This window comes from Oncorhynchus masou, chromosome 12 (assembly GCF_036934945.1).
Source record: "Oncorhynchus masou masou isolate Uvic2021 chromosome 12, UVic_Omas_1.1, whole genome shotgun sequence".
NCBI classification, from domain to species: domain Eukaryota; kingdom Metazoa; phylum Chordata; class Actinopteri; order Salmoniformes; family Salmonidae; genus Oncorhynchus; species Oncorhynchus masou.
The window spans coordinates 6,549,466-6,562,028 of NC_088223.1; the positions used below are offsets into that span (position 1 = coordinate 6,549,466).

The 12,563-nt window shown below is 38.9% G+C and overlaps 1 protein-coding gene across 2 annotated transcripts in view; it reads right to left on the bottom strand.

The window, feature by feature from the left end:
• The window catches only part of LOC135549493 (regulating synaptic membrane exocytosis protein 3-like), a 132,250-nt gene that overhangs the window by 6,234 nt on the left and 113,453 nt on the right, over positions 1-12,563 (bottom strand). For both annotated transcript variants that reach the window (XM_064979493.1, XM_064979494.1), the window contains exons 4-6: positions 9,308-9,420; positions 5,167-5,268; positions 379-518 (exon numbers count right to left, since the gene is read on the bottom strand). In XM_064979493.1, the coding sequence (XP_064835565.1) occupies positions 379-518; positions 5,167-5,268; positions 9,308-9,420 (355 nt within the window). The remainder of the gene's footprint in view (positions 1-378; positions 519-5,166; positions 5,269-9,307; positions 9,421-12,563) is intronic.

Here is a 12,563-nt window from a genome sequence, read left to right on the forward strand (position 1 = left end):
AGAGAGACAGAGAGAAGGGGGACGGGAAATTAAGTCAATGCTTTGATTAGCTAACCATCCCAAAAATGATATCGCTGCTAGAGATGCAATAAAATTAAGTCATTAAATACAAATTTGGTGGAGAAGAAAAAAATGTGTTTTCACTATCCGGCCATGCAAGACGAACATATGGGATTCTGGAACCACAAAGACGAACATATGGGATTCTGGGACCACGAAGACGAACATATGGGGTTCTGGAACCACATAGACAGACATTTGGGTTTCTGGAACCACAAAGACGAACATATGGTGTTCTGGAACCACAGAGATGAACATATGGGGTTCTGGGACCACAAATCCTATTTCTACTACTTCAAGATATAGCTAGGTATTTACCTGTAGGACTTTGGCCTGAGGACTCTCTTCAAACAGCAGGGCCTGTTGGTAGGAGGGGTCTAGAGTCTTCTTCACCACTCTGGTCTTCTTCTTAGCCAGACATGCCCCATTCTCCAACACATACACCTTCACATAGGTTGCTGCAGGAAATGAATAATACAGTTATTTAAATTCTGAGTGAAAGGGCAGGGCACCAAATTCAAAACAACAGAAATCCCATAATTGAAATTCCTCAAACATACAAGTATTTCACACCATTTTAAAGATAAACTTGTTGTAAATCCAGCCACAGTGTCCAATTTGAAAAAGGCGTTACGACGAAAGCACACCAAACGATTATGTTAGGGCAGTACCTAGTCACAGAAAAACACAGCCATTTTTCCAGCCAAAGAGAGGAGTCACAAAAAGCAGAAATAGATATACAATTAATCACTAACCTTTGATGATCTTCATCAGATGACACTCATAGGACTTAATGTTACACAATACATGTCTGTTTTGTTCGGTAAAGTTCATATTTATATCCAAAAATCTCAGTTAACATTGACGCGTTACGTTCAGTTGTTCCAAAACATCCGGTGATTTTGCAGAGAGCCACATCAATTTACAGAAATACTCATAATAAACACTGATAAAAGATACAACTGTTATGCATGGAATTTTAGATCCACTTCTCATTAATGCAACCGCTGTGTCAGAATTCAAAAAGGCTTTACGGAAAAAGCACACCAGGCAATAATCTGAGTACAGCGCTCAGACAACAAAACAAGCCATACAGATATCCGCCATGTTGTGGAGTCAACAGAAGTCAGAAATAGCATTATAAATATTCACTTACCTTTGATGATCTTTATCAGAATGCACTCCCAGGAATCGCAGTTCCACAAAAAATGTTTGATTTGTTCGATAAAGTCCATAATTTATGTCCAAATACCTCCTTTTTGTCCTCGCGTTTAGTACACAATCCAAACTCACGAGGCGCGGGCAAGTCCAGGCGAAAGTTCAGACGAAAAGTCATATTACAGTTCGTAGAAACATGTATAGAATCACTCTTTAGGATGTTTTTATCAAAAATCTTCAATAATGTTTTAACCGGAGAATTCCTTTGTCTGTAGAAATGCGATGGAACGCAGGTCGCTCTCACGTGAGAGCGCGTGATCAGCTCATGCCACTTTGGCAGACCTCTGACTCATTCAGCTCCCATTCCCCCCTCCTTCACAGTAGAAGCATCAAACAAGGTTCTAAAGACTGGTGACATCTAGTGGAAGCCTTAGGAAGTGCAATATGACCCCATAGGCACTCCATAGTCGATAGGCAATGACTTGAAAAACTTCTAACCTCAGATTTCCCACTTCCTGGTTGGATTTTTTCTCAGGTTTTTGCCTGCCATACGAGTTCTGTTAAACTCACAGACATCATTCAAACAGTTTTAGAAACTCCAGAGTGTTTTCTATCCAAATGCACTTATTATATGCATATTATAGCTTTTAGGACTGAGTAGCAGGCAGTTTACTCTGGGCACCTTTTTATCCAAGCTACTCAATACTGCCCCCCAGTCCCAAAGAGGTTAAGGAGATTTTTGGATGATCATCCACGATCATCTCCTTTGTCTCGCTCACATTGAGGGAGAGGTTGTTGTCCTGGCACAACACTGCCAAGTCTCTGACCTCCTCCCTACAAGGTCTCGTTGTTGTCGGTGATCAAGCCTACTGCCGATGTGTCATCGGCAAACTTAATTATGGTGTTGGAGTCGTTCTTGGCCACGCAGTCGTGGGTGAACAAGGAGTACAGGAGGGGACTAAGCAAGCACCCCTGAGGGGCCCCCGTGTTCAGGATCAGAGTGGCAGATGTGTTATTACCTACCCTTACCACCTGGGGGCGGCCCGTCAGGAAGTTCAGGATCCAGTTGCAGAGGGAGGTGTTTAGTCCCAGGGTCCTTAGCTTAGTATTGAGCTTTGTGGGCACTATGGTGTTGAACGCGGAGCTGTAGTAAATGAATAGCATTCTCACATAGGTGTGCGATTGAGATTGCATCATCTGTGAATCAGTTGGGGTGGTATACGACTTGGAGTGGGTCTAGGGATGATGGTGTTAGGTATTACAGACTTGGACAGGGAGAAGTTGAAAATGTCAGTGAAGACACTTGCCAGTTGGTCCGTGCATGCTCTGAGTACACGTCCTGGTAATCCGTCTGGCCCCACGGCCTTGTGAATATTGACCTGTTTAAAGGTCTTGCTCACATCGGCTACGGAAAGCGCAATCACACAGTTGTCCAGAACAGCTGGTTCTCTCATGCATGCTTCAGTGTTTTTTGCCTAGAAGCGAGCATAAAATGCATTTAGCCCATCTGGTAGGCTTGCGTCACTGGGCAGCTCACGGCTAGGTTTTTCTTTGTAGTCCGTAATAGTTTGCAAGCCCTGCCACAGCCGACGAGCGTCAGAGCCTGTATAATAGGATTCAATCTTAGTTCTGTATTGAGGCTTTGCCTGTTTGATGGTTTGTCTGAGGGCATGGACACCTACAGCACCCGATGTCACAGTAAGGCCAAAAAAATCATCAAGGACATCAACCACCCGAGTAACAGCCTGTTCACCCCGCTATCATCCAGAAGGAGAGGTCAGTACAGGTGCATCAAAGCTGGGACCGAGAGAATGAAAAACAACTTCTATCTCAAGGCCATCAGACTATTAAGTTGCCATCACTAGCCGGCTACCACCCGATTACGCAACCCTGCACCTTAGAGGCTGCTGCCCTATATACAGACTTGGAATCACTGGTCACTTTAATAATGGAACACTAGACAATTTAATAATGTTTTCATACTGCTTTATTCATCTCATATGTGTATACTGTATTCTATTTTACTGTATTTACTAACTAGTCACTTTAATAATGTTTACATACTGCTGTACTCATCTCATATGTATATACTGTATTCTATTTTACTGTATTTACTAACTAGTCACTTTAATAATGTTTACATACTGCTGTACTCATCTCATATGTATATACTGTATTCTATTCTACTGTATTTACTAATTAGTCACCTTAATGTTTACATACTGCTGTACTCATCTCATATGTATATACTGTATTCTATTCTACTGTATTTACTAACTAGTCACTTTAATAATGTTTACATACTGCTGTACTCATCTCATATGTATATACTGTATTCTATTCTACTGTAGTTTAGTCTATGCTTTATTCATCTCATATGTATATACTGTATTCTATTCTACTGTAGTTTAGTCTATGCTTTACTCATCTCATATGTATATACTGTATTCTATTCTACTGTAGTTTAGTCTATGCTTTACTCATCTCAAATGTATATACTGTATTCTATTCTACTGTAGTTTAGTCTATGCTTTACTCATCTCATATGTTTATACTGTATTCTATTCTACTGTAGTTTAGTCAATGCCTCTCTGACATTGATCAATCTAATATTTATATATTTCTTAATTGCATTCTTTGACTTTTAGATGTGTGTGTATTGTTAGATACTACTGCGCTGTTGGAGCTAGGAATACAAGCATTTCAATACACTCGCAATAACATGTGCTAAATATGCGTATGTGACTAACAGCATTTAATTTGATTTGACCTGGGATGAACAATAGCGTTCTGTAGGTGTGTTTTGTTCCTGGGATGAATAAATGAACAATAAAGTTGGGTAGGTTTGTATTGTACCTGGGATGAACAATACATTTGGGTAGGTTTGTATTGTACCTGGGACAAACAATAAAGTTGGGTAGGTTTGTATTGTACCTGGGATGAACAATAAAGTTGGGTAGGTTTGTATTGTACCTGGGATGAACAATAAATTTAGGTAGGTTTGTATTGTACCTGGGACAAACAATAAAGTTAGGTAGGTTTGTATTGTACCTGGGACAAACAATAAAGTTGGGTAGGTTTGTATTGTACCTGGGATGAACAATAAAGTTGGGTAGGTTTGTATTGTACCTGGGATGAACAATAAAGTTGGGTAGGTTTGTATTGTACCTGGGATGAACAATAAAGTTGGGTAGGTTTGTATTGTACCTGGGACAAACAATAAAGTTGGGTAGGTTTGTATTGTACCTGGGACAAACAATAAAGTTGGGTAGGTTTGTATTGTACCTGGGATGAACAATAAATTTGGGTAGGTTTGTATTGTACCTGGGACAAACAATAAAGTTGGGTAGGTTTGTATTGTACCTGGGATGAACAATAAAGTTGGGTAGGTTTGTATTGTACTTGGGATGAACAATAAAGTTGGGTAGGTTTGTATTGTACCTGGGATGAACAATAAAGTTGGGTAGGTTTGTATTGTACCTGGGACGAACAATAAAGTTGGGTAGGTTTGTATTGTACCTGGGATGAACAATAAAGTTTGGTAGGTTTGTATTGTACCTGGGATGAACAATAAATTTGGGTAGGTTTGTATTGTACCTGGGACAAACAATAAAGTTGGGTAGGTTTGTATTGTACCTGGGATGAACAATAAAGTTGGGTAGGTTTGTATTGTACTTGGGATGAATAATAAAGTTGGGTAGGTTTGTATTGTACCTGGGATGAACAATAAAGTTGGGTAGGTTTGTATTGTACCTGGGACGAACAATAAAGTTGGGTAGGTTTGTATTGTACCTGGGATGAACAATAAAGTTTGGTAGGTTTGTATTGTACCTGGGATGAACAATAACGTTGGGTAGGTTTTTATTGTACCTGGGACAAACAATAAAGTTGGGTAGGTTTGTATTGTACCTGGGATGAACAATAAAGTTCTGTAGTTATGTATTGTACCTGGGATGTTCTTTGACCCTGGTTTAGGGGTCAGTCCTCTGGCCTGGTTGATCTCGACCTCGAGCTGGCCTCCTCTGTCCACCATAGCCACATGGACGTCACCTACAGGAGGAAAACACACACTTGCTACACACACTCTTCACGTTTAGGGGCAGAGGATTTGACATGTAACCTGGCCAGGAGAAGCTCTGGGCCTAGTTATAGCCCAGAACAGAGACCCTTTTCCAGGTCAGATCAGGTCACATTCTGCCTCTATTACAGTATATCTGATCACTGTTGTTTCAACTTGTAGTACCAGTGTTGATCAGCAGGGAGAGACAGAACGCTACCAGTCTGTTATAACGCCTGTTCCACTTTCCTCACAATGATTTACCAAGTGATTGTGGTGTAGAATTCTCATAATTTCTTTTTAACTCATAAAATAAAGAAAAAAAATATGCGGAACCATCCCTATATTCATACACCATCTGGCATCTAATGTAGAGCCATCCCCCTATTCATACACCATCTGGCATCTAATGTAGAGCCATCCCCCTATTCATACACCATCTGGCATCTATTGTAGAGCCATCCCCCTATTTATACACCATCTGGCATCCAATGTAGAGCCATCCCCCTATTCATACACCATCTGGCATCTAATGTAGAGCCATCCCCCTATTCATACACCATCTGGCATCTAATGTAGAGCCATCCCCCTATTCATACACCATCTGGCATCTAATGTAGAGCCATCCCCTATTCATACACCATCTGGCATCTAATGTAGAGCCATCCCCTATTCATACACCATCTGGCATCTAATGTAGAGCCATCCCCCTATTCATACACCATCTGGCATCCAATGTAGAGCCATCCCCCTTTTCATACACCATCTGGCATCTAATGTAGAGCCATCCCCCTATTCATACACCATCTGGCATCTAATGTAGAGCCATCCCCCTATTCATACACCATCTGGCATCTAATGTAGAGCCATCCCCCTATTCATACACCATCTGGCATCCAATGTAGAGCCATCCCCTTTTTCATACACCATCTGGCATCTAATGTAGAGCCATCCCCCTATTCATACACCATCTGGCATCTAATGTAGAGCCATCCCCCTATTCATACACCATCTGGCATCCAATGTAGAGCCATCCCCCTTTTCATACACCATCTGGCATCTAATGTAGAGCCATCCCCCTATTCATACACCATCTGGCATCTAATGTAGAGCCATCCCCCTATTCATACACCATCTGGCATCTAATGTAGAGCCATCCCCCTATTCATACACCATCTGGCATCCAATGTAGAGCCATCCCCCTTTTCATACACCATCTGGCATCTAATGTAGAGCCATCCCCCTATTCATACACCATCTGGCATCTAATGTAGAGCCATCCCCCTATTCATACACCATCTGGCATCCAATGTAGAGCCATCCCCCTTTTCATACACCATCTGGCATCTAATGTAGAGCCATCCCCTATTCATACACCATCTGGCATCTAATGTAGAGCCATCCCCCTATTCATACACCATCTGGCATCTAATGTAGAGCCATCCCCCTATTCATACACCATCTGGCATCCAATGTAGAGCCATCCCCCTTTTCATACACCATCTGGCATCTATTGTAGAGCCATCCCCCTATTCATACACCATCTGGCATCTAATGTAGAGCCATCCCCCTATTCATACACCATCTGGCATCCAATGTAGAGCCATCCCCCTATTCATACACCATCTGGCATCTATTGTAGAGCCATCCCCCTATTCATACACCATCTGGCATCTAATGTAGAGCCATCCCCCTATTCATACACCATCTGGCAGCTAATGTAGAGCCATCCCCATATTCATACACCATCTGGCATCTAATGTAGAGCCATCCCCATATTCATACACCATCTGGCATCTAATGTAGCGCCATCCCCCTATTCATACACCATCTGGCATCTAATGTAGAGCCATCCCCATATTCATACACCATCTGGCATATAATGTAGAGCCATCCCCATATTCATACACCATCTGGCATCTAATGTAGAGCCATCCCCCATATTCATACACCATCTGGCATCTAATGTAGAGCCATCCCCATATTCATACACCATCTGGCATCTAATGTAGAGCCATCCCCATATTCATACACCATCTGGCATCTAATGTAGCGCCATCCCCATATTCATACACCATCTGGCATCTAATGTAGAGCCATCCCCATATTCATACACCATCTGGTATATATAGATCAGCAAACACTGAAGGGGGAGGAGCTAGACAGTGCATTCGGGAAAGTTTTCAGAGCCCTTGCCTTGTTCCACATTTTGATACGTTACAGCCTTATTCTAAAATGGATAACATTTATTGAATTAGTGAACACAATACCCCATAATGACAACACAATTTTTTTCATATTTTTGTTTTACACAGAAATACCTTATTTCGTAAGTATTCAAACCCCTTCGCTATTGTACGAATATTTTAAAATAATACACGAAGCAGAGGACGAGAGGTCAAGAGGGAATTAACGATCAATGGGTCAGAGACATGGAGGGAATGTGTTTAGGCATTGAGCCTGAAACAGGATACTTGTTATTTGGCTATTGGCCCAGTTTTATTGCAAGGAATTCAAAATGGTCAACCACAGGCTAGTGTTGGGTTATAAAACGACATGCTCTCCCTTTGTTCTGTGGAGAGAATCACTGAGGACAGGGGAGAATAAACCTCTCAGTATAACATCTATGATTTGTTCTCTTTGAATATAAATATTTTTCTCCCCCTGATTTGCTTTGGGATCTGTGTTATTGAAGAGTAACATCAACTGCTAACACAATGAGACTCAAAATTGAGATGTTTCTACAACTTGACTGGAGTGCACCTGTGGTAAAAACAATTGTTTGGACATGATTTGGATCTGGGGAAGGGTACCAAAACATTTTTGCAGGATTGAAGGTCCCCAAGAACACAGGGGTCTCCATCATTCTTAAATGGAAGAAGTTTGGAATTACCAAGGCTCTAGAGCTGGCCGTCCGGCCAAACTGAGCAAACGGGGATGAAGGGCGTCGGTCAGGGAGAGTTCCTCTGTGGTGATGGGAGAACCTTCCAGAATAACAACCATCTCTGCAGATGGTTGTCCACCAATCAGGACTTTGTGGTAGAGTGGCCAGACAGAAGCCACTCTTTAATAAAAGTCACATGACAACCGGCTTGGAGTTTGCCAAAAGGCACCTAAAGGACTCTCAGTCCATGAGAAACAAGATTCTCTGGTCTGATGAAACAAAGATTGTACTCTATGGCCTGAATGCCAAGTGTCATGTCTGGAGGAAACGTGGTACCATGCCTACGGTGAAGCCTGGTGGTGGTGGCAGCATCATGCTGTGGGGATGTTTTTCAGCGGCAGGTACTGGGAGACTAGTCCGGATGGAGGGAAAGATGAACGGAGCAAAGTACAGAGAGATCCTTGATGAAAACCTGCTCCAGAGTGCTCAGCACCTCAGACTGGGGTGAAAGTTCACCTTCCAACAGGACAACGACCCTAAGCACACAGTAAAGGAGTGGTTTCAGGACAAGTCTCTGAATGTCCTTGTGGCCCAGCCAAAGCCTGGACTTGAACCCAATTGAACATCTCTGGAGAGACCTGAAAATAGCTGAACAGCGACGCTCCCCATCCAACCTGACAGAGCTTGAGAGGATCTGCAGAGAAGAATAGGAGAAACTCCCCAAATACAGGTGTGCCAAGCTTTGTAGCGTCATACCAAAGAAGTCTCGAGCTAGTAATCGCTGCCAAAGATGCTTCAACAAAGTACTGAGTAAAGTGTCTGAATACTTATGTAAATATGATATTAGTTTTTTTATTTGTAATAAATTAGCAAAAATAAAAAATAAAATATTTTTGCTTTGTCATTTTGGGGTATTGCGAGTAGATTGATGAGGGAATTATTTTTTAGAATAAAATATATGAAAATAAAATGTGGAAAAAGTCAAGGGGTCTGAATACTTTCCGAAAACATATATATATATATATATATATATGCAATTATGCGGTGTTTTCGGAAAGTATTCAGACCCCTTGACTTTATCCACATTTATATATATATATATATATATATACGCATAATTATATAGAGACTCCAATGATCTGATTTACCCATGGAGGGAGTGGCTAGTGTCTGTCGGCCTACGATCTGGGCGGGGCCTAGTCCATCCAGGAAGTCACTAAACTGGCTCTCTGGACCCATACGAGTAGGGGGGAAGATAAACCTAGAGAGGGAGAGAATGAACGAGTGATGGTTAGATGGTGGTTTAATTAATGACATGTAGCAGGAGGCCTGAACCATAGGTCCAGTGGTGGAGATTGTTGGCCGTTGAGTACAGGCAGAACAACGCTCTCGTACAACCGTTACAGAACTAGTAATATATGAGGAACATAAGTTATGTCTGCGTTGTTGGAGTTGATGCTGCCGTGGGTGGAAACCTGGCATATTTAGTATTATTTAGTATTGTCTACAACTAAGGTAGCATTAGTTTATAACATACATTCTGTCAAAGCTGTCAGAGTTGGTGATGGATGGACAAATGGATGGAAACATAATGATGGATGGATGGTATTATAATGATAGATGGATGGTAATATAATGATGGATGGATGGATGGTAATATAATGATCGATGGATGGTAATATAATGATAGATGGATGGTAATATAATGATAGATAGATGGTAATATAATAATAGATGGATGGTAACATAATGATAGATGGATGGTAATATAATGATAGATGGATGGTAATATAATGATGGATGGATGGTAATATAATGATGGATGGATGGTAATATAATGATGGATGGATGGATGGTAATATAATGATATATGGATGGTAATATAATGATAGATGGATGGTAATATAATGATGGATGGATGGTAATATAATGATGGATGGATGGATGGTAATATAATGATATATGGATGGTAATATAATGATAGATGGATGGTAATATAATGATAGATGGATGGATGGTAATATAATGATGGATGGATGGTAATATAATGATAGATGGATGGTAATATAATGATGGATGGATGGTAATATAATGATAGATGGATGGTAATATAATGATGGATGGATGGTAATATAATGATAGATGGATGGTAATATAATGATAGATGGATGGTAATATAATGATAGATGGATGGATGGTAATATAATGATAGATGGATGGTAATATAATGATAGATGGATGGATGGTAATATAATGATAGATGGATGGTAATATAATGATAGATGGATGGTAATATAATGATAGATGGATGGATGGTAATATAATGATGGATGGATGGTATTATAATGATAGATGGATGGTAATATAATGATGGATGGATGGTAATATAATGATAGATGGATGGATGGTAATATAATGATGGATGGATGGTAATATAATGATAGATGGATGGATGGTAATATAATGATGGATGGATGGTAATATAATAATAGATGGATGGTAATATAATGATAGATGGATGGTAATATAATGATAGATGGATGGATGGTAATATAATGATAGATGGATGGTAATATAATGATAGATGGATGGATGGTAATATAATGATGGATGGATGGTATTATAATGATAGATGGATGGTAATATAATGATGGATGGATGGTAATATAATGATAGATGGATGGTAATATAATGATAGATGGATGGTAATATAATGATAGATGGATGGATGGTAATATAATGATAGATGGATGGTAATATAATGATAGATGGATGGTAATATAATGATAGATGGATGGTAATATAATGATAGATGGATGGATGGTAATATAATGATGGATGGATGGTAATATAATGATAGATGGATGGTAATATAATGATGGATGGATGGTAATATAATGATGGATGGATGGTAATATAATGATAGATGGATGGTAATATAATGATGGATGGATGGTAATATAATGATAGATGGATGGTAATATAATGATGGATGGATGGTAATATAATGATAGATAGATGGTAATATAATGATAGATGGATGGTAATATTATGATAGATGGATGGATGGTAATATAATGATAGATAGATGGATGGTAATATAATGATAGATAGATGGATGGTAATATAATGATAGATGGATGGATGGTAATATAATGATGGATGGATGGTAAAATAATGATAGATGGATGGTAATATAATGATAGATGGATGGTAATATAATGATAGATGGATGGTAATATAATGATAGATGGATGGTAATATAATGATGGATGGATGGTAAAATAATGATAGATGGATGGATGGTAATATAATGATAGATGGATGGTAATATAATGATAGATGGATGGATGGTAATATAATGATAGATGGATGGTAATATAATGATAGATGGATGGATGGTAATATAATGATAGATGGATGGTAATATAATGATAGATGGATGGATGGTAATATAATGATAGATGGATGGATGGTAATATAATGATAGATGGATGGTAATATAATGATAGATGGATGGTAATATAATGATAGATGGATGGATGGTAATATAATGATAGATGGATGGTAATATAATGATGGAAGGATGGTAATATAATGATGGATGGATGGATGGTAATATAATGATAGATGGATGGTAATATAATGATAGATAGATGGATGGTAATATAATGATAGATGGATGGATGGTAATATAATGATGGATGGATGGTAATATAATGATAGATGGATGGTAATATAATGATAGATGGATGGTAATATAATGATGGATGGATGGTAATATAATGATAGATGGATGGTAATATAATGATAGATGGATGGATGGTAATATAATGATAGATGGATGGTAATATAATGATAGATGGATGGTAATATAATGATAGATGGATGGATGGTAATATAATGATAGATGGATGGTAATATAATGATAGATGGATGGTAATATAATGATAGATGGATGGTAATATAATGATAGATGGATGGTAATATAATGATAGATGGATGGTAATATAATGATAGATGGATGGTAATATAATGATGGATAGATGTTAATATAATGATAGATGGATGGATGGTAATATAATGATAGATGGATGGTATTATAATGATGGATGGATGGTAATATAATGATAGATGGATGAATGGTAATATAATGATAGATAGATGGATGGTAATATAATGATAGATGGATGGTAATATAAGGATAGATGGATGGTAATATAATGATGGATGGATGGTAATATAATGATAGATGGATGGTAATATAATGATGGATGGATGGTAATATAATGATAGATAGATGGTAATATAATGATAGATGGATGAATGGTAATATAATGATAGATGGATGGTAATATAATGATGGATGGATGGTAATATAATGATAGATAGATGAATGGTAAT